Genomic DNA, 26,891 nt, shown 5'->3' on the forward strand with positions numbered 1-26,891 from the left:
AGCTGGCCACGGGATGGCCACATGACGCTCGTCGCAGTCTGTTACACTTGAACTTATAAATGAACTTTGAAACAGCCACGGAATTCACATGACCAAGATTCCAACATAAAAATAATGTTTGATGTAGCTCTCTGCATTTTTAAGAACAAAAAGAGACTTCTCACTAAAAAATTGGTACCTTATTTTGGTTTAGGGACCAAACACACTACCTCAAACTTCTAAAGGGAACTGTTACTGCCACGCTAACTTGGGAAAATAAACCAAAACACAGGAACTGCCTTTCTGAAGCCCTGATGTACATTTCAGAGATTAATAGGAATAAAGATATTTTTTCCCAGTAATCGTACCCCAACATAGCATAAATTTATGGCAAAAGTGCCTTGTGTTTTTCTTCACACATGCTGTCCCTTCACTGTGCATAACTGCAGTGCATTCAACGTGCTGCTGCATAAAATGTTGATGCTCGTCAGAATCTCCTATTAGACTGAGGGCTGAGGGCAGGGTCCTTGTCTTACTCATTTTTGGATTCTAAGCACCCAGTACACCCACTGGTACAAGGGAGAAGCACAGTGAATGCCGGTTAAATAAAGGGGGAAACAAGGAGAGGGAGGGAGGGAAAGGAATAACTGGAGAGGGTTCAAAAAGTAACGCAGGCCCAATTTTTATTTTATGTAAATAGTTAGCCCCTTGCCTTATTCCAAAAAGGATTTAAGGAGGCTGTATCCCGGCTATTGTCAACAAGGTCATCTAATGTGACATGTCTAATTGTGGTAAGTAAATATTTTCATTAGTATTTCCTGAAATCAAATTAATGGATAACATAATACGTTCAGAAAGGGTCATTAATGAGTAGCCTAGACTTGTTTAAAACTATAGCTCATCTATTTTTAATGAACCAACAAAACAAGGGAGATATTCAGTGAAAAATGAAATTCAAATGCATCCAAGCCTAAATTTATTTTCTGCTAAATCAACAAAACTTCCAAAGTCTCCCAAATGAGCTCTACTTTTGAACTCATCTCTACCAGTGAGAAATTCACCTAGTAGATATTTATAAGTTAGAGTCTTCACAGTGGTTAAATTATAAACAGATTCACACATACATAGTGTACGCTATATTGGCAGATTTTCATTATCTGGACATGGTTCTCAGTAAGAAAATACAGAGGATGCCTATAAGAGATAGAAAGGACTGCTTACTTTCAAAACATCAGTTGGATTAGCAATGGTCGAGGATATGACTCCAGAGAGAATTCCACAGACCACATTTATCAGTAGGGTCTCATCTGTAAATGCAGACATATTACTTGACTTTACATATATACAGAGCTCTTCATAAGTGTAACTCATATACATACCACTTGCGCATCTTAAGAGAATAAAGAAATTTATGCTTCATGAATCAAGTAATTTTAAAAGGATTGAGGATTTTGCTGGCTAAAGGGATTTTGCTTAGCAAAATTTCTTGATATCCAAAAAGAATGTGAATTATCATGCAAAGTTAGTAACTATCTACCAATTCCCTTTTGTGTGTACATACAGACCACTGAAGCAATTAAGATGAGGAATATCCGGTAGGAGAATAAAAAAGACACACGCCTATGAGCCATTTTGAGAGTCTATGAGAAATGGAGATAAAGTTTTAAAGCCCATCGCACAGATTTAATCTGAAGTATACTGAAGCACTTCCAAAGCGGTGTGGCTGTTTATCACTCTCATGTGACAGCGACTGGTGATCGTCCCATTGTAAAAAGAGACAGGCTGCTCTATAGACAAAAGCAAAGCCGCAGAATGAACCAGCAACAAATTATTAGAACTCAGAGCTCTTAGCACTAAAAAACGTATTCACTGCTTCCCTGAAAAATAGGTGATAATTCCTATGACTTTAGAAAATTTTAAATTGGCTAGAACTGTAACTTATTCTCTAGCCTAGACATTTTGGAGATGAGGACAAGTCAGGAGAATGTTTATAAGACTGCTCCTTTTAACTGTTAGTCCCCTAAATTCGGCTGATAACTGACTAGCTTTAAGCACAATTCATTTAGCCTTATACCCAGAGCTCTCCTCAGGAGTAGTAAAGTCACAAATAACCTGAAGAAAACAGATCCAAAACCACTTGGACAAAAGATTCCCCACTCACCTTCTGGGCGTTCGACAAATAGTCGCTTCAAGCTCTGGTAAGTGCCTATCTTGATGGTGCCATAGGAAGCCTGCCGTAGCATCGCAGGGGCAATCCTGTCAAACCAATTACAAAGGGATGGAAAAATTCTAAAAAATCTCTTAAAATCTTCTAGAAGAGCCCCACACAGAGAGACACTCACGTATCTGCCTTCCACACTAAAGCAGATTTCTTAAAATTCAAAGTCCAACAGAGATATAGGTGAGTTCAGTTAAAATTGTGCAAATTATGAGTCCACTAAGTGAAAGCTCAGCCCTCGTATTCATCCTTAATGAAGCGTCAGTGGAGTTCCACTTGCCCATTCACGTTCAGAGGAGAGGGCTTTCCTTTCTCAGTACGAAGCGCCCAGTGAAACATGGCCTCTGTTGGCATCCATCATTCTTCCACTGCCGCTCTGGAGCTCATCTACCTCCTTGGAGGCCCTCTTCCAGGTATTTCCTCTCCCTCTCGTTAGCCTCTCTGACCCCAGAACCACCCTGTGGCATTTACACTCCCCAGCTCAGTTTTTGCACTTCCAGCTTCCTTCTTGAATTGCAATCTGGCTTCCCTCCAGCCTCCCCATCAAAACTCCCTTTTCACCCAGGCGAACAACTGACATCTTTGTCGCTTAATTAAATGATGCTTCTCAATTAGTACCTTGTATAACGCCCCCGCAGCATTTGCTACTGTCCGCCCTTTGTCCTACTTGCAGCTGTCTCCTCCCTGAGCTGCTGAACAGCACCCTCTCCCACGTCTTTTCTGTTCTCTGCAGCATCCTACCTCCGTCCTCTGGGATTCCCCAGAATTCTATCCTGCACTTTCTTCTCTCCTTGCTCCACGCACTCCCTGGGCGAGCTCATCTGCTCCCACGGCTTCAACTACTGTCAAACACTGATGACTCTGAAATCCGTGTTTCCAACATTGATCCAAAGATGCATTTCCAACTGCTTCCTAGGTTTCTCAATTCACATGGCCTACACCCACCTCTAGATCAACTGTCCCACACTGAATTAATTATCTTTCTTCTCCAAGCAATCAGCTCTCCTCTGCTGTTTCCTAGACTAGGGAGGGGAACCTCCATCTACACACCGGCCAAAACCAGAAATCAAGACATTAGCCTGGTCTCCTCCTCCCTCACCACCTCCTCATATATTAGGCCACATAGTACGTCGATCCTATGCCCTAAATAGCTTTCTAGCCTGTCTTCTTTCTCTCCATCCCCACACCACCACCTCAGGACAGATCCTTGTTGTCTCTGCTTCCTATGTGACAGCCTGTTTCCAGTGTTACTAGTCTGTAATTCTTTCTCCCCATGGCAGTTAGGCATCTTTTTACAATGGAAACCTGATCATGTCAGTCCCTCTACTCAAAACCCTTCAGTGGCTTCTGCCTGCCACAGGCATAGCAAACTCAAGTGCTTACAGGCACCAGGCAGATGCCGTGGGTGAGGGAAGCAGGCTGGGTCTAACTATACACACGTGCACTATGTGAGTGGCAGAGGTTTTGGTAAAGCAGAGAAAGCATCCTTAACACCAGTTACTATGATCATAAGCAAATGAATGTGGACTCAGATGTTGATTTTTCTTGAGAAGATGGAATCCCAGGTTTTTATGTGCAATTTCTCATATTTAAAATATTGGCTCAGTTGAAAAACAAAAATCTTTGGGGACCAGTGGGTGGAAGGGCTGTGAGGCACCAGTTTGGGACCTGCGGCATACTGGAGAAAACCAAGATGCTCAGCGCAGCCTGACGTTGTCCATGTCCTGACCCCTCATTACTGCTCAACCCCATCTCTTGCTACTCACCAACCCCCACACTCTATCCATGCTGAATTACCTGCAGTTTCCAGGATGCACCATGCTCTCTTGCACATACTACTGGCTCTGTTTGAATATAGTTCCCCTCCAACCTCACCGGGCTACCTCATCTTGGTCCTTCAAGATCAGATCCAGCACCTCCTGGACTGAGCAACTTTTCCTGAAAACCCACCCCTTCCCCCGTCCCCACAGCCTGGGACTGCCCAGCCTCTACCTGACTCCAGTACTTACCAGACCCCTTGGTGATCCTGTTTACACACCTGCAGCCCTCACTAGACGACAGCTTCTTCATGACAGTGTGCTGCTGCGGATCCCCATTACTCCTCCCAGATCCATTCTCACCCTTCTCTGTCCTGCTCTGTGCCCAGAGATGCTGGTGCCTGTGGATGACGACACCACCCAGGCTCCCTTGCCAGCTGACCTCTGGGTGGATTCAACCAGTGGAAGATGGGAGGGTGGGAGGAGAAAGAAGCGGAGGTACTCTTCCTCTCCCTGGGCACTTCCAAGGCATCCCTCGACAACTGCTGTCTGCTCCTCCAAGGCTCAGGCCTAGGCGGCGGTGCTAACACCATTCCGGCCCTTGCCTCTTCGGTCCCAGGGTTGGCAACAACCTCGCACTTTGTTAGTTTCCAGGTACCTCAATAGCCTTCACTTGTTCCCTTAACCCGTGAGCAGCTCCTTCATCAAAGTCTCTCATTTAAACCACCCAATGAATCCTGGTTCCCGCGGGGACTGACTGACACAGGCAGGGCTTGCCTCGTTCACGTCCCCAACCAGCGCCTACAGCACACTGTTCACTAAGTACCGGAGGAAAGCAAGGAGTTCACGCAGCTTTTACTCACGGACAATACTCTTATCATTTTCGTTATGGCAAAAACCTGGGTGAATGAGAATAGCCAAGCGGGAGGGCTATTTTCAGAGTGAAATACTGAATTACAGAATTTTTCAAAAACAAGCATACTTTCTGTATTATCTGTATTTGAATATAATAAAAACATAGTTTCACCACAAGATTTGCTACATAAAATACATATGTAGAAAATAGAGTTGAAATGAAAAATCTACCTTGCTCTTTTCAAATATACCTCAAACTTTTACTTTTTCTCCATGAAGTCTGAATCTTAAGTCTACTCATTTGCGAGGCCCACGGTGAAATATACACGCCAAAGGTCTGCTTACCCGGAGTACAGCGCTTTCAGCCCTTCCTCTCGGCCTATCCTCACTAAAGCATGCAACATGCCTCGATACCGGATTTCTTTAAAGTTGGCATCATTCGTCTGCCCTTGAATCTGGAGCCGTGTCTTGGTTAAATCAATTGGAAATGTACCTAAAAATTGTAAAGAAAGAAATATTTCACTTAATAAAAAGAAATCCCAAGGGCTGGCCCGGTAGCGTAATGGATAAGTTCGCACACTCCACTTCGGCAGCCTGGGGTTTGCAGGTTCCGATCCCAGGCACAGACCTAGACACCACTCATCAAACCATGCTGTGGTGGCATCCCACATACAAAACAGAGGAAGACTGGCACAGATGTTAGCTCAGGGCCAATCTTCCTCAAGCAAAAAGAGGAAGATTGCAACGGGTGTTAGCTCAAGGCCAATCTTCCTCACAGAAAAAAAAAATCTACTAAATAAAAATACACAGTGGTATATTACTGGGGAAACATTCTGACTATAATGTAAAGTAAGAAACAGAATTAAGAAATGGCAGATACTTTGCAATCTTTTCTCTGTTAAAAAAAATTGGGAACCAAAACATTAAAAAAAATGGATAAATGTATTTTCCTTTCTTTACATATTTGTTTATGTCCCATCTTATTCTACATAGGATTTGAGAAGGCTGCACTGCTGTACAAAGTAGATACATGGAATGATTCATACAAACAGGAAATCCATTTCAAAATATGTTACTACAGGGCCAGCCTGGCAGCACAGCAGTTAAGTGCACATGTTCTGCTTCGGTGGCCTGGGGTTTTCTGGTTTGGATCCCGGGTGCAGATATGGCACTGCTTGGCATGCCATGCTGTGGTAGGCATCCCACATATAAAGTAGAGGAAGATGGGCACAGGACGTTAGCTCAGGGCCAGTCTTCCTCAGCAAAAAGAGGAGGATTGGCAGTAGTTAGCTCTGGGCTAATCTTCCTCAAAAACAAAAAAAAAAAGTTACTACTTTTTACAGACGTGAAGGCTAAAATAGGGTTCATTTGAATGAAAAGGAAGTAAAAGTTCATTTTCTAAAGGAGTTTCTCACTTTGTGTTTTATAATCTAAAAGTAAATCTGTGAATGTAAGTAAAAAGCTTAATACAGTACTTAACGCACAGTCCATCTAAACAGATAAAACCCATACTCAGTAAACCTGATTCACTGTCAATGGGAAAGTCCACCTGCCCAGAGAACCTTCGCAGGTGTGTGAGTAGGTGGTTAAGGTGCCTGAAACCCTTAGCCCTGATCCTCACTGGCTCCTCAGGGGCAGCCTCTGTCCCAGGGCAGCAATGACTGAGCCCTGGAAGCAAATGAAGTGTCCAGTCCAGCACTCAGCACTCAGCAGCTGCTGAATCAGTATTTGCTGAATGAACGATTCCACGGGATAAACAAAGGAACAAACAGGATCTGATGTGGAACTGAACTGACGAGGAACTACAAGTAGGATACGGATAAGGCACATAATTGGAAAGGGATGGAATAACAAAGGTAAGTGCAATCTGGCTCAGGAGGACCGTTGAGCTCCTCAAACCTCTTTACAGCCCGATGTGCTAACAGTGGCAAAGAGGGGAAAAGGACAATGAAAACAGGGACAGATGTCATCCAAAAATGATTCATGAAACTTGTTTGTTCAATTGGTTCAACTTTCTCCCCCTAAACTTTGACCCTTAAACTGGTAATAAATAGCCAAAATGACTATTTTGTCTGAAAAGCATACCAAAAGAAAAAGGAAATTTTGAATTCTGAGATTAACGTTTCATAATCTCACATTCTGTGCTTGAGCTACATTCACATCAAACACTGAATCCCGACACCATCACAGGCAGCAGGCAAACCGGCCCCAGCGCCCTGGGCTCCTTACCGCATTCTGCCGTGATGGAGGCCAGCCCTCCGTAAACAAAGGGCTTCCAGTTGAGGGCCGACATTCTCACCACCGTCCCTGCTCCTTCGAGTCACAGAAACATAGCCTCCAACAGGGTTTTTCCTGCACACGAAAAGGAAGACGTTTCAAAGTTGTGACTTGTCACACAGGCAGTTTCTTCTTTAAACTTGAGTTTCATCTGGAGAGTGCCACCAGATGCTATCACTGACACCCTCCTGCAGCGGTTCCCCGGGGGAGCCTCGCCTTAACGAAGCAAAGCAGCCCTATCCACTAAACCCCAAGTCAGCAACTACTATTGTCACTTGATCAGTTCCCTTAATTCTCATTCAGGCCTTAAAGCGTCCAATACACTGATTCCTTGATATGCGTGTATGTATTCAGCGGAGCACAATGGAGGCTATTTTCTAGAAGTCTATTTTATCTTTAATTTGTTTTGCACTCAATAAATATTTGTTATTTGCTCGCCACTGTCTTACTGAGTCCCTCCTGGGAGGCACTGGAATCCCTCAGGTGCACTGGAGCAGAAAAACGCTGCAATCCAGTGTCACAAGGTAAAATGACAATTACTTCCAATTACCAAAATACATTTCTAGTTTACACTGCATAAATGTTAACTCTCTTCTCTTACCCTTACTATGTGAATAGCTGGGAGGCAGCTTGGTATGAAGGAAAGAGATGGACTCGGGAGTCAGAGCCACACCACCTCCTAGGGAAGTTCCTGTTAACCTCTAGGTTTTTGATCATCATCATCATTATCATCACCATCATCATAACCATCATCGCGGCAGCCAACACAACCAATTAACTAAGGTAAAGAAAACACCTAGCTTTTAAGCTTATTGTGGGAATTAAATATATATGTTAAGACTAGCACAAGAAAGACACCCCACAACGGCTGCCTTCCATCCTCTTTCCCTCAATAGGTCTTCCGGCACTGTGACATATATTCACAAGCCTGCCACAGCCAGGTCCCCCACATTCAATTTATGTTCTGTGGTTTTACACAACTTCTGTTGGTAAATCTGGCCTTATGTCCATTAACAGGAAACACACGCAAATGAACACTTTTCTATATATACTATCAACTATAATTATTGTTGGTTTAAAATAAAATTTCTAGGGGCCAGCCCAGTGGCACAGCAGTTAAGTTCGCACGTTCTGCTTCCGTGGCTCAGGGATCGCCAGTTTGGATCCTAGGTGCGAACCTACGCACCATGTGTCAAGCCATGCTGTGGTACGAGTCCCACATATACCGTAGAGGAAGATGGGCACAGACGTTAGCTCAGGGCCAGTCTTCCTCAGCAAAAAAAAGGAGGAGGATTGGCAGATGTTAGCTCAGGGCTAATCTTCCTCAAAAAAAATAAATAAATAAAATAAAATTTCTAATTTATTATAGTCATTACCAGCAAGAAACATGCCCAATGTTTTTACTTTGCACGTTTTAGCAGTTTCCCAAGTCTATAGTTTCCAAGAATATCAGTTCTCAACAAGGCCAAGGGGCTTGTCCAAGCTGAGGGGAAACACAAGGAACCCAAAGGGGACCCTAAAGAGACCTACCCACAGCCACTCCTCGTTTATGGACATTAACCAAACTCAGAGCCTTCCAGCTCTGACATGCTAACAGAAGTGAGTCATGAAGGCATGGGTGCTGGTCCAGTAAGCCAGGCAGCAGACGGGCTCCGTTAGGGTACTACAGAGAAGTGCCACCTGGGATGAGGTGGTCAAAATGAGCCCATTCTCCCTAGAAGGGGAACCTTAGCCGTTGGGGTCCCACTCTTGCCTGCAGGAACCTGTGGGCACAGACAACGGCAAGCTACCCCATCCTCACACCAAGGTCCCCTCTGTCCTCCAGGCAGGCATCCACCGGAGGCCAGGCTAGTCAGTGGGCCCCCAGAGGTTCTCCAGCTCATCTTCCTCTTCCTCTCCATCCTGCTGCAACTGCCAAGCATCAGACCCCACCACCTGACACCTAGACCGAGGGTGTTCATAATTGGCCTGCCTGCTCTAACCTCCCCCATGCCCAAACCATCCCACACACGGACACAACTCGGTCGCACACACACACCCCTGCCCTGCAAAGTCCTCTGTGTCTCCCCATTACCCAGACCAAAGTTCACAAGAGGCCCTCAGGAATCACGGTCGATGGTGGAATACGGACAGTAGGGTGTCGGAGGAAGACGTGCAGATGCTTCAGAGATGCACACGAGCAGATGTACAGGGTCCAGAATTGGCTTTAAAACAGTTCAGCAAAAGGGAGAGGGAGCAAGGCAGGGGGGCAGTTGAAGCGAACAGGGCAAACTCTTCATAATTGTTGAATATAGTGATGGTATATAGGGTACACTGTACTTTCCTCTCTGCTTTGTGTATTTGAACTATTTCATATTAAAAATGATTAAATGCTTTTTAAAGCAAAAAAAAAAAGGCCATCTGGGGAGAGGGAAAAAAAGGCTCCCTAAGCATGGAACTTGAAAATCATCATATGTCTTGTGTATTTCAGTGCCAAAGAACAACTCCGCCCCCAGAACTCAGCTCCCTATTATCCTTGAAAACATTAATCTCCGTACTTAACTAATTCTTAGCCTACTAAGTTCATAATTAATATAATGATTAACACTGTAAGTCACAGAGTGTAAGAACACACTAAAAATAAATCCAGTAATACATTTCCTGTCCAGTAGTATCTTCTTCAACCCATTCTTGGATTTTGCTGAATCCAAGTTAAAAAACAAAACAACTACGTAACAACGGCCTGCGGAGGTCCTGTAACTTACCATTACAAGTGTTCCATACAAATGATTCCAGGGGATCAACTGGACAACAAGTTTGGGATAGGAGAGCAGAAAAACAGACTAGGAAACCCAGTCCCAGGAAGGGGCCTGGCCCAAAGGCTCCCAGCTGATGGGGGCAGAACGGGCCTCCAAATCAGTGCTACTGAAAATCAGTGAGTTAAATAAATGACAGCCAATTCACGCCTTGGAATACTCATCAACTAAATTCCAGTTTTAAGTAGCTAATTCTCAATGATGATATTATAGTCGATTCTTCTTTTTATTTATCATATTTAGTAGTGATTTTTTTCTATATATAGACATGCACACAAACATACACAAATGATATCCATAAAAATGTCAGCAAAAACTTATGAGAAATGGGATTAGAGCTTTTGATCTCCAATTTAGAAACAAACAAAACATTTTTAAGACCATATTGTCATATGACTTCATGCCATCTCACCGATTAACCTTCCGGTTTCCTGCCACTGCTTTTATTTGTTTGGCTAGTTCAGTTTTAAAGAGATTTGGCTACTTTTTCTTTTGTTGGTTTTGATATTAAGCTTTTAGTTAGATTAAAACCCAGAGGTTCCGGGTTATACGCATATGCAAATACCCAACTAGAGCTCAAAACTGAATCCTGTGGCTGGAGCACACAGCCATCAGCTCCTATTCAGATGTACCACAACTAACTTACCTTCCACAAATGAGTGCCCCTCCTGTCTTCCTGGTGTAATCTATTGGATTACAATTTTCAAAAGTTAGCTAGGAAGAGGATAAAAATAACTTTTAGGCTCTTCTCTTCCTTTCCGAATGCTAGGACCAGATCCCTGAGCAGTTAAGACTAGGCGCCTTCCCATGTTAACGTTGGCTGAGTCAAAAGAATAATTTGGCTTAAATAACAACCAGAGAGTATCAGTAGTTGGTCAAACATCCAAACAAGAAAAGGTTCTAGGGGCCAGCCTGGTGGCGCAGCAGTTAAGTGTGCATGTTCCACTTCTGCAGCCCAGGATTGGCTGGTTTGGATCCTGGGTGCGGACCTACGCACTACTTGTAGAGCCATGCTGTGGCAGGCGTCACACATATAAAGTAGAGGAAGATGGGCACAGATGTTAGCTCAGGGCCAGTCTTCCTCAGCAAAAAGAGGAGAATTGGGGGCTGGCTCCGTGGCCTAGTGGTTAAGTTCGCGCGTTCCATCGCAGGCGGCCCAGTGTTTTGTCAGTTCGAATCCTGGGTGCAGACGTGGCACTGTTCATCAAGCCATGCTGAGGCAGTGTCCCACATGCCACAACTAGAAGGACCCACAACTAAGAATATACAACTATGTACCGGGGGGCTGTGGGGAGAAAAAGGAAAAAAATAAAATCTTCCAAAAAAAAAAAAAGAGGAGGATTGGTGGCAGATGTTAGCTCAGGGCTAACCTTTTTCAAAAAAAACGTTCTAGCTAAGACTGGAATAGAGACATTATGTTCAGTAAGCTGGACTGGCCACAGCAAGCTGTGACAGGGCTTAAGTTATCTTGGGCTGAAATCTCTGTTCAGTCAACTAAACCATTTCTTTGTTTTTGAGCTCTCTTTGAAGGAGTTCTCACATACATTCCTTAACTTCCTAGCACAATTTTTTTGAAATATCCCAATTCTACTGAAGTGGCAAGACTGACAGGCCAACAGTCAGGGAGGCTGATATTCTTACCAATCACTGTTTGGCAGCATCCCAGCCAGAGATCCAGAAAACGGATTACGACTTTGCAAAAATTCCAGCCTCAGGCATAGCAGCGGCTGTCAATCACTTCCCACTTTGCACTCCTCTTTAGGCCATACCCTCTAGCCAGACTAAAACCCAGTGACCACTTCTCTTTGCTGCATTATGAACACAACACTAACAACAATAACTGTCATTATTGCATATCTGATATGTCAGGCATTGCTGTACGGTTTTCACATAAAGGATTTTATCTAATCCTCACAACCCTAGGAAACAGGAATCATTGTCCACATTTCACGGTTGACGAACACAGCCTGAGACAGGAAAAGCGACTTTCCCTAGTCACACAGCTACAAAGTACTCAAACTAAGTTCTCCACGAAGGAACACATGATCTTTTCATCTATGTATTACAAAGCCAAACGGTACTTTTGAAAGGCTGTTAAATAATATTGGCGGATGGGAGGGTAGGGAATTCTACACATTCAGAATAAACGCAGGATTTTCCTGCAGGGGAAATACAAAACTTTCTATCTACTTAAAAGAAAAAGTGTCTCGGGCTGGCCCCGTGGCCGAGTGGTTGGGTTCGCGCACTCCGCAGCAGGCGGCCCAGTGTTTCGTAGGTTCGAATCCTGGGCGCGGACATGGCACTGCTCGTCAGACCACGCTGAGGCAGCGTCCCACGTGCCACGACTAGAAGAACCCACAACGAAGAATACACAACTGTGTACCAGGGGGCTTTGGGGAGAAAAAGGAAAAAATAAAATCTTTAAAAAAAAATAAAAAAAATAAAAAAAAATAAAAAAAAAAAAAGAAAAAGTGTCTCCTGAGTGAAAATGTCTATACAAACTAAAAATTCCAAAGGATTCTCCCTACACTTAAGACATATGCTAAATTATCTATCCTCTACTACTCTCTTTCCTAGCACTTTTCTCCTCACCTCATTTGCACAACTGCAAAGAGAGGTAATTAAATACAGTAATTGCTGCTGGAACTTCTGAAAGCTTTCCAAGTTTCCTATATAATTAATTCTACGTAAGTTCTTTCAATTTTGTGTTCCCTTTTCAGCCTGCAGTCTTAAACTGTAACCACAGCCTCTAAACCTGTGCGCTCATAAATCTTTGTTCCCCGCAGGGCTGCCTTTCATTTCCCATGCCTTTTTAAGGTACAGGGCGGAAAATAAGCTCATCACTGATTTACAAGATGTGGAATTTAAAAGGAATCTCAGAAATTATATCTCAAGTCACATGAATTAATCGAGCCCACGGTCACAAAACTGGGCAGAGGCAAAGCCAAGACCAAAATTCATGCCTTTCAAAAGACTTTTCTTATTACAGCAAGAGGATGAATCTAGACTCTGCAAGGCAGTCCCGACATTGTTTTGCTATTCTTCAGCACTAACAATAATACTGATCATTCATTGCAACTGCTTTATGCAAAATTAATTACAAGTGGAAAGACGCTAAAATTCAGAGCTACATTAACTTTCCGAGCAAATTAATTCGACCCGTCCACGCAAACGTGAGCCAACCTGGCGTGTTCCGGGACCAATTCAAAGTACAGCGTGCCCTTTCCCAGAGTATGGAGCTCGCCGGCACCCGGCTGCACACTCTGAAGGAAGCACGAGTGGGAGGGACGCAGAGGGGGCGAAGCAAGCGGCGAGGGCACTGGGGCACGGGCGCACACGCCAAGACAGACGGGCCTCACACTCGGATCTCAGCGACGCTGGAGCAGCAATGACCCCACACCGCCCAGGAAAGAGGGCCGGAGCCGACGCTCCTGCGGAACTGGCCCAACCCAAGAAAGCGGCAGCCGGAGCAGCGGGGCCTGCCCCGGAACCTCGCGCCCACCGAGCCCGGCCCCGCACGCCAACTCGAGAGCAGCGCCAGCCACAGTCCCAGCCCCCGGCCGCGGCCGACCGGAGCGGGCAGCGCCGCCCGCGGCGGGGCGAGGAGGCCCGCGCCGGCTGGTTCCGGGAGCCGCGGGGAAAGGGAGGCGGGCCGGAGGAGGGGCGACGCGGAGCGGCCGCTGGCCCGGCGGTCAGGCACTTACCCGGACGCGGCGGCGCAGCAGCCCAGCACCTCCTCCTCCGCAGGCTCAGAGCCCGCGGCCGCCCAAGAACTGGAGAAAAGGCCGCCGAACCGCGGGGGCGGCCCAGGAGCCCACGCGCAGCCCCGCCCCGGCCCCGCCCTCCATCTCAGCTCTCATTGGCTGTTCCCTGCCCAGGCCCCGCCCACGGAAGCTGGCGGCGACCTGGCCGCCGAGGGGCGGGACCCGGTAACCTGTTCCCAACAAGTAGGGGCGGGAGCTGCGTGGGTCTCTGTGACGCCTCCTGCGGCCTCGGATCTCCGCTCCGCGGTAAAAGAGAAAGTTAAGAGCGTACCGTGAGCCCCGAAAAAGGAGACTTCTCAGGGTGCTGATTCTCTAGGTTCACGTGAACCTCCGTACTCAGAATGGAGTAACCTTTCACGTCTTTTTTTATCTCAGCTTTTTAGTTTGGAAATTTAGAAACTGACGGAAGAGTTGAAAGAATGGTACTATGAACAGTCTACCCTTCGCTAAATGCTAACATTTTTCATTCGCGTTCTCTCTCACTATACAGGTTTTTTACCTCTCAACCATTGGAAAGTTGCAAAAAACACTGCTTCACCCCTAAATACCTCGCTATTATCACATACGAGAAATTGAATATTATTTCAGCCATATCATCTGATACACCGTCCATATTTAAATTTCCTTTGTTGTCCGCAAATGTCATAAACACACACACACACAAACACACAGGGTTTTTTTCGGTTCGGGATCTACCCGAGATTCACTCGTTGCGTTTGACTCCATGCCTCATATACTACACAAATTCCTTTCGTTTCCTACACTAGTATGAGTACTCTCGCTTTAAAAAAAAAAATCTTTCATAACTTTGACCTATTTGAAAAGTCCAGGCCAGTGTCTTGCAGACTATGTCAATTTGGATTTACCGAATTGTTTCCTCATGATTAGATTCAGGTTAAATGTTTTAGTAAGAAAGTAGGAGGTAAGGTTTTGTACTTCCATAGGGAGACACTGTCGTTTTGTCCCATTATCCATGACGCCAAGTTTGATCACTCGGTCAAGGTGTGCTCTGGCAGATCTCTCCACAGAGATCCCTCTTTCCACCTGCAACGGATAGTATCTGCAGCGATGTTACTGAGCAAGGACTTGCCAGCCAATGCACATAGAAACCAATACTATGGCAGTAGCTTTTGAGAAAAGGAAGAGCTGTATTGAGAGGTCAAGTGGCAAGAAAACAGGATGCAACGCTCTCAAACCTGTCTCCCCAATGCAGGGTTTGGGGTAAAATTTAAGGGATTAGGGAGGGCAGGCTGGTATGCAGAAGTGCTGACAGGACAGATTTTGATTGGAAGGACTTTAAACAAGACCTCTTATAGCAAGGTAGGAAAAGGGGCTTTAACACCATATCTTCCTGGACAACAGACTCCTCACTTCTGATAAAGTCCCTGCTTTCAAATTCCAGTCGTGTCCCAGTCCTTTGGTTCCATTGGTGGTAGGGGGAAGGAATCTTTGGTTCCAGGTGTTATTTCAGGTCAAAATTTTCTCCTCTGTGCATGTTCCAGCTACATGACTTGCAATTTTGGCTCACTGTCCTTGCAAGACAGCTTTAACATTCTGTTATTGATAAGATGCGATTTGTTTAAACTGGTCCTATGGTCACAAATCCTCTCTTTCTGTTATTCATACCTCAATCTTGAGGGTTATGGAGTGACAACGGCTCTGGCTGCTTCCTGCTGATAAGGGGCGTAGGCTTAACAGAGGCCTGGGGAATGAAATTGTTTAGCTTTTAATTGTAAATACTCATGAGTCCGAGGTTGTAATCGAAGTGTTGCATTATGGGCTTCTTTCACAATCATGACATGAGTTAGGGGTGTAGGTTTTAGGACACGAGAAACACAGCAAGTGTAGTTTCACAAGGAGGAATATAAATCCTAATAAACACAACTTTATGATGCCTAGCTCAAGCAATCTCTCGAATATAGACCTTATTCCCAATGGGAACCGTGAGAAAATATTGTTTAAGAGATCAAACCCAGGTTCTTGGGATGAGACTTGTTGGAGCCAAGTTGCCTGTTGTCTAGTTTTGTCTATATGAGTTTCAACCTCTGAAGAAGTGTTAATATAGATGCAACAGAAAGAGTTAGCTGCAGCACAAACACCTCCTTGTTCAGCTAGTATGTAATCCAGAGCAATTTGGTTATCTAACACTACTTTGACCAAGGAATCTAATGCTCTTTGTTGAGCAGCTAAGGCTTGGGCTGTTTCAGTGGCTACCATTCCTAAGGTGAGAGAGAGATTTCTAATCTTATATTCCTGTGCTGTCATACCCAACCAGGGTGATAAGGTTTATCCAAAGAAATATCCATCAGACTGTCCTTGAAATCCAGGCAAACATTTGTTTGGTGCTCCCCAGACTGAATCCCCATCTAATATAGATTTTTTAATTGTAGTAAAAAGTTTTAAAGAACTCGTCCAACGCTAGGCTTCGTTTGAGTTATGTACAAAGAAAGGAGTGACTAAGTATCCTAACAGATAGGTACCTCCTATGTGCCAGCTATCAAGGCAATTATAGGCCCAGGGTTGGTGATTGGATCCACAGACAAAGATATACCCTGAAGGGGCACATAGAATACCAGTCATGTTGTTACAATTTTGGCCTTCATTTTGGGAGATTTTATCTAGGACCTGGTCAAGCCAGGGGTCAGAGCAAGGCAGCATCCAGGAGGAAAAATTTAATCCACAGATTGGTATAGAATTGGGTGGTCCAGGAAGGGACACTCGATCTTTTTTATGAAAATTTTGACATAATTAGTGGACCTGTAATTCGAATTTTGCCAGCACCTTTCCTGGACCAGAGGGTAGGAAATAGGAATTGAGTAGTAAATGTCATCGAGTAAACAGGTGAGTATAGTCTGTCCGTCAGCAAATGTCTGGTTCTTGTGGTTATAGGACCTTTTGTCCTTACATTCTCCTCTGGAAAACATTATAGGCTGCTTTGTAGGGGGTGTTATAAAGAAACAGGGGACAGGAGATCCTCTGTTGATTAACCTGACCCTATAGGTTACTTCTGAAGGTTTTTTGTCATAAGTCACTGTGAAGTTAGATTTGCTTGAGAAATTTACTACTGGCATTACTATAGGATCACCATGATCATGTACTGAGTAGGGTTTTGGGTGGCACATCCAACAGTCGGTTAGGTTTACTGATTTTGAAAGAGCCTGTGAAATTCTTATTAAGAAATTATCTTTCCAACCCTGAGAGGCTTGGACAAAAAAAGGACGTAGCAAAGAAAAGTAGGGGACATTTTATAGTCCGGACTTGAATTGACAAAGAAAGTAGTTCAGTCCTTCTGGGAGGAGGCAATTAGTTTGTAAGAAGTAGAAAGTCAGGACAATTATAGCAAGAGGAAGAAAGAGGACAATATAGTGGGAGGGGTTTCACCAGCCAGGGATGAGTGATTATGGAATTCCATCAGAGGGGCAGCCGAAGTTTTTAAGTAATCTTCTCTGGGGCTAATTCAAGGAGGAAGGGATGATTAATTAGATGGTGCAGACTAGTGTGTCTGAGAACAAGGAAGAATTAAGTTGCATCAATACAGGCCTGGTCCAGTATCTTGGGTAAACTGTCCCCTTCAGCTGTCGTCTGTTTCTGGCCTCTCAACCTGATCGTGCAGAGGCTGGCTTTAGAGGCAGGAAAAGCTTCTTATCCATCTGAAGATCTAAGAGTCCCTTCGGTTTTGTTGCTTTTTCTGAAAAGTAACTTAAGATCACTTAAAGGTTCAGAAGAATACTCTTGAGGGAAAAGTCGGCCACAGGCCTCCATCGCCACCCAGTGTTTGGATGATTCGGTCTTTCTGTTTCCTCTTGTCCATGAAGGGCATTACCCGTTTGGGAATTATAAAGGGGACCACAGGGGTCCTGACTGGAAATGGGTATTATTTTTATTCATGAGTGGTGTATCCAAGGTTTAACTCCTTTTAATTTTACCGAAGAATGCGTAACCAGAAGGATTTCATAGGGTCCATGCCACTTAGGCTGTAGTTGGTCCTCAGGATGTTGATTTTTCCAAGTCTTCAGGAGGATCCAATCCCCTGGGCTTATGTAATGCAGTGGAATGTCTGCGGGAAATAGTAATTGGCTAGAAGCATATTTATGTATAGCACATAAAGTAGCACCTAGAGACTGTACACATTTTATAGCATCTAGTTCTTTTACAATATGATCATTTTCAAGATTGCAATAATACTTAGTTTTAAGGAGGGTCTCCCATATAACATTTCATAAAGGCTCAATTGGAGCTTACTTCTAGGGGCTACTCTTACCCTAAACAGGGCAACTAGCAAGACCTCATCCCATGTTAAGTTGGTTTCCTGGTATATTTTGGCAATTGTTTTCTTTAGGGTATAGTTCATTTCTTCAGTCTGGACTGAAGTCTCCATGAAGTGTGTAACTTCCATAGTATTCTGAGAGCCCCAGACATCTCTTGTGTTACCTTGGCTATGAAAGCTTCTCCATTATACCTTTGAATTGAAAGAGGCAGCCAAAAGTGAGGGGTAATTTCTTTTAGTCAGGCCTTTGTTACTTTGGAAGACTTTCCTGTCCTGCATCAAAGAGCTTCAACCTGTCTTGTGAAGGTATCTGCAAATACCAGCAAATATCTATAATTTCCATGGCTCTTGGCATAAGAGTAAGGTCTACTTGCCAGTCATCTCCTGGTTCTGTCCCTCAGATTTGCACCCCTTTGGTTATTGGTGGTGGCCTGCTTTTGGGACTGTTTCTGGCACAAATCAGGCAATTTTTTACTACCTTTTGGATAGTCCTTTGCATTTGTGGACCAGCAATAAACTTTTGTAGCCAATGATAGGTTGCATCTCTCTCATAATGGGTTCCTTGATGTAGATGAGTAATAATTCCTTCCACTAAATGCTTGGGTATAAGCACTAGTCCCTGTTCATTATAAATCCAGCCTTCTTTGGTTGTTTGTTACTGATCGCTGTATAAGTCTTGAGAGTCACCATGAGATCCCCATTCATCTGCTCTGTCTAGATCCATTGCTGAATACTGAGGCTTAAAGAGAGACAAATCCACACTTGGAATGAGTGTGAGGGGCTTAGGACTTGGGTTTTTAGTTCTGGATGCTTGTTTTGCAGCCTGATCAGCCAAATTATTTCCTCTTGCTATATAACTAGCAGTCTTCTGGTGGCCCAGATAGTGTATTATGGCCACTTCTTCTGGCATCATAACTGAATCAAATAAGGTCAGTATCTCCTCCAGGTGTTTAATCTCTTTCCTTCCTGATGTGAGTAGACCCGTCTTTCCATATGGCCCCTGTACATGCCCAACGGAAGGTGTACTTAGAATCAGTATAAATGGTTACCTTTCTCTTAGCTCCAAGATGCAGGGCTCCTGTGAGGGCTATGAGCTCTTCCTTCTGAGCAGATGTATCTGGAGGGAGGGCTTCTAGGACCTCCTGATGAGTTACTATCGCATACTTGGCCTTTCGAAGTCCACGGTCCATGAAGTAAACATTTCCCATCAGTAAACATTTCCATATCTGGATTCTCTAAAGGCTGACCAGTAAGGTAGGGTCTGCTAAAATAAGCTTCTTCAATTATTTGTATACAACCATAGACATGTTCTCCTGTCACAATGGGGAGCAGAGTGGCTGGGTGTAGAGTGGATGCTGCCTGTAATATTACATTCGGGTTGTCCAATAGTATGGCCTGACATTTGCCCAGTCTCCCTAAAGTAAGCCAGTATTCACCTTTGTTTTTCAAGTAGAGGCAGCACACAATATGGAGTGTGCACAGTAGTAGGTTGGCCCAGGGTACATTTTTCAGCCTCTTGTAAAAGGTCACAGGTTGCAGCTACAGCCCAGAGGCAAACTGGCCACCTTTGCATTACAATATTCAATTGTTTGGAAGACTAAGCTACTGGCCTCTGGCAGCACCTCAATTCTGAGTTAGCACCCGAGGACTTACGCCCTGTTGTTCATGTACAAAAAGATCAAATGCTTTCTAATGTCTGGGAGACCAAGTGCTGGGGCTGTTAAGTTTCTCCTTGATGGTGTGGAACACCTTATGGTATTCTGCAGTCCAGCTTAATGGCTCATTGTCATTTCCTCTAAGAGCCTCATGTAGAGGTTTGGCCATGAGTCCAAAATTAGGGATCCAAATACAACAGAACCCAGCCATTCCTAAAAAATCCTCACAATTGTCTTCTGGTGGTGGGTACAGCCACTGTAGCTAATGCCTCCCTTCGATCCAGGAATAAGTTTCTTCATCCTTTTGATAACTCAAATCCTAGGCATTTTACAGTTGGTTGAGAAATTTGCACCTTTCTTTTGAAGATTTTGTATCCCCGTTCTGCCTGAAAGTTTAAAATAAGGACTATATTTTGGTCTGAAGCTTCCTTAATTTTACTAGCAATTAGTATGTCATCCACATCCAGTAAGACCCCCTCACTTAACTGAAGATGCCTTAAGTCCTTGGCTAAGCTCCCCTGCAGATGATGGGGGCATTTTTAAATCCTTAGAGCTGGAGTATCATCCAGCAATATTAGTGTTTTGCGTTAGCCTCTGGATCATCCCATTCAAAGGCAAACAGGTTCTGGGCCTCAGGACTTGGGGGGTATGCAGTAAAAGGCATCCTTTAAGTCCAGAACTATAAACCAGCAGAAGTCTCCAGATAAAGTTCTAAGCCAAGTATAAGGATTTGGCACTGCCGGATGTATAGCCTCTACAATTTGATTAATGGCTCTCAAATCCTGTACAAAACGATAGTCTCCAGTCCCAGGTTTTTGTCCTGGCAGGATGGGAGTGTTATACGGGGATTGACAGGGTCAGATTAATTGGCATTTAAGAAAGGTGGCTATCAGAGCTTTATACCTTTTTTCCTATGTCTCTTTAAAGGATATTGTTTCCAATTTGGAGTCTTGGAGTCTGGGCAGAATTTTACTACTATTGGGTCAGCCCCTTGGCTCTTCCTGGCCTCCTGTCAGCCTGCATGTCCACTCTTACCTTTGGCAGAATTTCTTCAGGGACTCCCAATTGAGGCTTGTCTCCCAGTTGCAACAGCACCGCTTGGAGGGCAGAGGCTTGATCTAGGACTTGTTTTTTTTTTTGAGAAAGACCAGCCTTGAGCTAACATTCGCTGTGAATCCTCCTCTTTTTGCTAAGGAAGTCTGGCCCTGAGCTCACATCCGTTCCCATCTTCCTCTACTTTATATGTGGGACGCCTGCCACAGCATGGCTTCATGAGCGATGCCATGTCTGCACCCAGGATTGGAACCGGCGAACCCCAGGCCACTGAAGTGGGCACACAAACTTAACCGCTGTGCCACCAGGCCACCCTGGGAGGATTTTAATGTCTACTTTTTCTGGTGAAAGAGTCACTTGGGCATTTAATTTTGTTAATAGATCTCATCCCAACAGTGGAATAGGGCACTCAGGCATATATAGAAAGCTGTGTTTTAGATATGTTTTCCCCATGTGATACTCGAGCGGTTGTAGGAAAGGCTCATGAGAGACTTCCCCAGAAACATCAGTAATGGATGTGGTCTTGGGGGAGAGGGAGCCCTGTCTGGTGTTTAGTACAGAATAAATAGCTCCAGTGTCGATTACAAAGTGTATGTTTTTTTCCCACAGCAATTATCACCCGGGGCTCCTTGTGGGAAACGTCAATGGTGCTGATGGAGTCTAGAGGAGCCCCTGGGCCCCATCATTCTTGGTCACTGTCAGCAAATTGGGGCATCTGGTGGTTAGGCCATTGGTCTCCTCTCTTGACTTCCAAAAACGGTTGGGACATTCCTTTTCCAATGGCCTTCCTGCTTACAATAAGCACATTGTCTTGGCCCCAGGACTGAGTGTCCCTTGCAGTTGGAAGGTGGGGGCCCAGGAGGTCTTACTCCTGGCTGTTTGTCTTTTCTCACTGGCCTTGGCGGATTGGGACTGAGGGCTATAGCAAGTAGGGCAGCTTGCTGTCACATCTTCTGCTTGTTTCTGTTTCTCTTGTACCTGGTGGTGGCTGTTAAACACTTTAAAGGCAATCTCAACAAGTTGAGACATGGGCATCCCCAAAACCCCTTCCAATCTTTGTAACTTTTTCCTTATATCAGGAGCACCCTGGTGGATAAACGTCATATTGATCAGCCTCATGTTATCCAGATGTCCCGGGTCAATATCAGTATACTTTCTGTAGGCTTCAAAGACTGTTTCTAGGAAAGTTGAAGCTTTTTCTTTTGGTCCCTGTTATACCTCCTGGACCTTATTTAGGCTCTTTGGTTTGGGGACCCCCTTCTACATTCCACTTATTAAACATATTTAAACATATTTTAAACATATTTTGTAACTGTTTAATTTTGTCTCGTCAATGGGGTTCCAGCCTGGCTTAATACCAGGCATGGCCTATACCTTAACTGGATCATTGAGGTTTAACTCATGAAGCCTCTTGGCCTCCTGAAGAGCCCTTTCCAGTATCATCCTACGTTCCTCTGGGGTGAAGAGGATGTTCATAAGGGCTTGATTGGCAGCCCAATTGAGATTGAGTCCCAAAGATGGATGTAAATAAACTTTCCATCTTTTTGGGATCATCTTGGTAAACAGGTGCATTTTTCTTCCAATTGTATAAGTCCAAAGTTGAAAAGGCTGGCCTTGGTCATGGAGGCCTGCAGGAGCTTATCTTAGTGAGAAGTGCCCTGCCTGGGTTGGAGCCTTCCCTGGGCCAAATTGAGTGCACCAATGGGGATGAGCAAGAGAGATAATTCCTGTCTGACTATTAGGTAAATGGGGGTACAAAGTCAAACCAGTGGCTTTAGGAGAATCAGTATGCCCTCCTTGGTCACCTCCAATCCCATCCCCAGCATACAATGGAGGCTCTGTAGGGGATAGCAAATGAGGAAGGACATATCATCTGACTTTGATTCTAGGAGGATAGGTTTTTTCTGTGGATCCTCCCTCTGACTCAGAACCTTACATCTCTTTTGCAAATTCTTATTTTGGTATAATAACATAAAAGATTGCCCAAAGGGAATCTCATTCCGTTTTTCTTCCCTTTCACAGAATAGGTCTGATTGCAAGATGGTTTTATAGTTCAGAGACCCATTCTCAGGCACATCTCATCTGACCCCAATTGGGGCCAGGTTGTATTACAAAAGGAAATCATTCTCTTTTTCTTCATGGGCTCATAACAGAACACTGCTCAGTTTTGAAGAATGCATTCCCATGGGCTGCAATTTGGTATACTATTTACATTTCCCATTTTAGGGGGCTTTTTTCAAGGTGGCCACAATAAACAAGGTCTTTGTAGGGGGTAGTGTTTAGAGTCTGATAGTGTTGCTTGTGGGAACAGCTCCCTTAAGAATAAGCAAGGGGTCACCTGTCTCTCTTATGTATTTTGGCACAACAAAGTTCAGGCGAGTAAGCCACTGGACGAGCTGCCACTGCCAACTGCTTTACCAGGAAGCGTGAAGTCCCGATAAGAGAGGTTCTTCAAAAGGGCGTCCCTATGAGGCTGCTACACATCATGGGCAGATGCCCTGACGCCTCCCTAAAATTCCAGTCACCTGGGAATGTCCCCAAGGACTGGAGGGAACAGCGCCCCTTTCCTCAGAGTCAGAAGACCCTCATAAAGTTAATTTCTAAAGGAGGTTTGGTTACGGTCACCAAGAAACTCAGTACCCAAACAGCCAATTCAGTTTAGACAAACATTAACACACAATTCTACATATAACACAGATCAGAATGCTAACTAGACCACCAAGAGTAACTCATGAGTTAAACTTTTATCCTGTCTCTTATTATCTTGGTGGTCCAGGCCCAAGATTCAGGACTCAGCCCACCAGGATTCCCAAGAATACAAGTCAAACTTACATTTTCAGGGGATCAAACCAGAGAGATGAGGTAAGGGACAGTTACTTCTTAAAGTTACTCGTTACTCACCCAGAGATATCTTGATCCACAAGCAGTTTCTATTTGCAAAAATGAAGAAAGTGCTGAAGAGCCTGGAGTGCCATGGTGGGAAATGGGAATCCAACCGGCCGAACCTCTAAACAAAGTTGTATAGACGACCACTTAGGGTCAGCAACCAGAACGCAGCAACCACACCCCATTGAGGGCTACAGAGCCTCGGGCAGGCAGTCACAAGACCGAGGTCCCTTCATGGTCACCAGAAATTATTACCAAACAAGGGCTTACTACCCAAGGTGCATGGAAGACAATACTACGGCTCCGGCTTTTGAGACAAGAAAGAACTTTATTGCAAAGTTGACCAACAAGGAGACAGGAGGCAAGGCTCTCAAATCTGTCTCCCCAATCCAGAGTTTGGGGTTAAATTTAAGGGATTAGGGATGGCAGGCTGGTATTTGGAAGTGCTGGCAGCCCAGATTTTGACTGGAAGGGCTTTGAACAAGACCATTGATGGTAAGGTATGAAAAGGGGCTTTAACACCAGATCTTCCTGGACAACAGACTCCTTACTTCCGATAAGGTCCTTGCTTTTGAGTTCCAGTCATGTCCCAGTCCCTTGGTTCCATGAGGAGAGGGGGAATCTTTGGTTCCAGGTGTTATTTCGGGTCAAAATTTTCTCCTCCATGCATACTCTGGCTACATGACTTACCATTTTGACTCATTGCCCCTGCAAGACAGCTTTAACATTCCATTGTGGATAAAATGGGGTCACTTTAAACTGGTCTTGTGGTTACAGTGATCGGGTGAAACCAGGTGCATATTTTCACCCAATGTGGCAGCACGCACTGATGAACACATCGCATTGGTTATAAAGTGGTTTTCTAATTCTTTCACTCCTTTCATTTAATTAGCTGTCAATCCTGTCTGAAGAAGAGTACCCCTCCCCCTCTTTCTCCATTTCTCTTTTTTTTCTTTTCTTCTCTTTATCCTCCTCCCCTTCACAATTCCCCTCCCCCTCCTCCTTCGTCTTGAATAACAGTGTGGATTCCCAGAGTCTTGTAAATTCAATTTAATTCAATTATTTTAATCAAATACCCTTATAATTTTTGGTGCTCAAATTGCCCATATCTGGCTAGTGGAAGTCCACACATCTGGCTCCTTTATCCTTACACATGTCCTATCAACCTTTGAGCTCTTGCTTGCTTTCTAACACAAGACCTACTAGCTCTCACTTTGTCTTCTCTGCCCTCAGCAGCAAAACCCTAGTTCCTTTTAGTAGGAAATGGCACTTAGAAATCGTATCTGAGTACTTGGTATGCTCATTGCTACTGGGATGTCATTTCTTCTAGGCCCTTTCAGTGGACAAAGCATATAGATACAGATATAGATATAGATATAGATATAAAACAGTAAACAGTATTCCCTTCACTCAGATATAGATGTAAATCATGAGTTTATACTGATACCTTCAACTCAAAATCCAACACCATTGGGTTCACTCCAGCCTTCCTCTTTCTATATTGATATCTTTCCTCTCCCACAGTGAAAACCCTGATTCCTGTCAGCATCAATATAGTTACCTATTTTTTCTATCCTACAATATACACAAAATAGTGGAGACTTATGCACCAGTACTGCCACCAGCAACAAACCTTCTAAGTTTAAGATTTCTTTGCAGTTCTTTTTATATTTATAATACATCACTCTAAATGTGTGTGGTTAGAGTACTATATTCAAAAGTTACTTGAATTAATTTGCTTTTCCATATGGTTATGTTATTGATTTCATATGTTTTTAGGTTTGCCATTTTTATTAGCATCAATTTTAAAGTTTTCTTTTTTCCTCTTTTTTATTTCTTTTCTTTCTTTTTTTTTTTTTTTTTTTTTTTTTTTGCTGAGGAAGATTCACCCTAAGTTAACACCTGTTGCCAATCTTCCTCTTTTTTTTGCTTGAGGAAGATTAGCCCTGAGCTAACATCCATACCAATCTTCCTCTGCTTTATATGTGGGTCACTGCCTGAGCATGGCTAATGAGTGGTGTAGTTCCACACCCAGGAGCTGAACCCGTGAAACAAGGCCACTGAAGTGGACCGTGCCGAACTTAACCACTACACCATGGGGCCAGCCCCTTTAATTTCATTCTTTGAATATATGAAGCATCCACCTGGTTCAAAATCAAATCTTACAAGTGTTATACTCAGAGGAGTAGCACTCACTTCCCATCCCCTCCCTCTATTCCCACATACCTCCTACCAGTAACCATTGTCATTAGTTTCCAGTTTATTCATCCATCCCCCCAAATTAAGACCATAGATATACATGTATCTTTATTATTTATCTTTGGTTGTATAACTGAGCTTAGCAGCTTAAAACAACAAAGACTTATTACCTCCCAGTTTTTGTGGGTCGGAAATCTCAGAGGGGCTTTGCTAGGCAAGTCTTGCTCCAGGTCTTCAGAAGAATGAAATCAAGGTGTCACTTGGGGCTGCAGTCCTCTCAAGGCTTGGCTGGGGGAGGGTCCGCTTCCACGCTCACTCAGCCCGGCTGTTGGCAGGCCTCAGCAGATCCTCTTGCAAGCTCATTTACATGGCTGTTGGCAGACCTTAGGAACTCGCTGGTGGTTGGCTAGTGTATTCGTTTCGTGGGGCTACCATAACAAATTACCACAAACTGCATGGCTTTTACAAAACAGCAATAAATTCTCTCACAGTTCTGAAGCCTAGAAGTCCAAAATCCAGATGTGGGCAGGGCCACAATCTCTCTGGAGCCCCTAAGGGAGAATCTTTCCTTGCCTTTCTCCTAGCTTCTAGAGGTTGCCGGCCATCCCTGGCCTTCCTTAGCTTGCAGTTGCATCACTTCAATTTCTGGCTCTGCCTTAAAGTGGCATCCTTCCCTCTGTATCTCTGTGTCCAAATCTGCTGCTTATAAGGACACAAGTCATTGGATTAGGGTTGGCCCTAATCCAGTATGACCCCATTTTAACTTGATGGCATCTGTAAAGAACCTATGTGCAAATAAGGTCACATTCAGAGGTACCAGGAGGGTTAAGACTTCAACATGTCTCTCTGGGAGACACAATTCAACCCACAACGGCCAGATTTATCAGTTCCCTCCATTGTGGTCTCCCCATAAGACTATTCACAACATGGCAGCTTGCTCTGCCCTAGAGAGAGAGACGAAAAAGAAAGAGAGAGAGATTCCAAGATGGAAGCCGTAGTCTTTTTGCAACCTAATTTAACACTGACATCTCACTACTTCTGCTATATTCTATTTGCCGGAAGGAAGTCAATAAGGCTAGCCCACTCTCAAGGGGAAAGGATTGCACAAGGTCATGAATACCAAAAGGCAAGGATCACTGGGCCATCTGAGAGGCTGTCTACCACAATGTATGTATTTTTTCTTACT

General features: G+C 44.3%; 1 protein-coding gene across 7 annotated transcripts in view; it reads right to left on the reverse strand.

The window, feature by feature from the left end:
- SLC25A30 (solute carrier family 25 member 30) overlaps positions 1 to 26,403 on the reverse strand; it is a 34,102-nt gene extending 7,699 nt beyond the window's left edge. The window contains exons 1-6 of one of the 7 annotated variants that reach the window (XM_014732102.3): positions 25,876 to 26,383; positions 23,522 to 23,627; positions 7,039 to 7,161; positions 5,155 to 5,302; positions 2,141 to 2,235; positions 1,201 to 1,286 (exon numbers count right to left, since the gene is read on the reverse strand). In XM_014732102.3, coding sequence (XP_014587588.1) covers positions 1,201 to 1,286; positions 2,141 to 2,235; positions 5,155 to 5,302; positions 7,039 to 7,102 — 393 coding nt within the window. In that variant the 5' untranslated portion in view covers positions 7,103 to 7,161; positions 23,522 to 23,627; positions 25,876 to 26,383. Of the gene's footprint in view, positions 1 to 1,200; positions 1,287 to 2,140; positions 2,236 to 5,154; positions 5,303 to 7,038; positions 7,162 to 7,687; positions 8,090 to 11,522; positions 13,902 to 23,521; positions 23,628 to 25,875 lie in introns of those variants that run through there. The other 6 variants (XM_001491277.6, XM_023621605.2, XM_023621606.2 and 3 more) reach the window with 6 other exon arrangements.
- Positions 26,404 to 26,891: the final 488 nt, after the last annotated feature.

Source organism: Equus caballus, chromosome 17, assembly GCF_041296265.1.
Source record: "Equus caballus isolate H_3958 breed thoroughbred chromosome 17, TB-T2T, whole genome shotgun sequence".
Taxonomy (NCBI): Eukaryota; Metazoa; Chordata; class Mammalia; order Perissodactyla; family Equidae; genus Equus; species Equus caballus.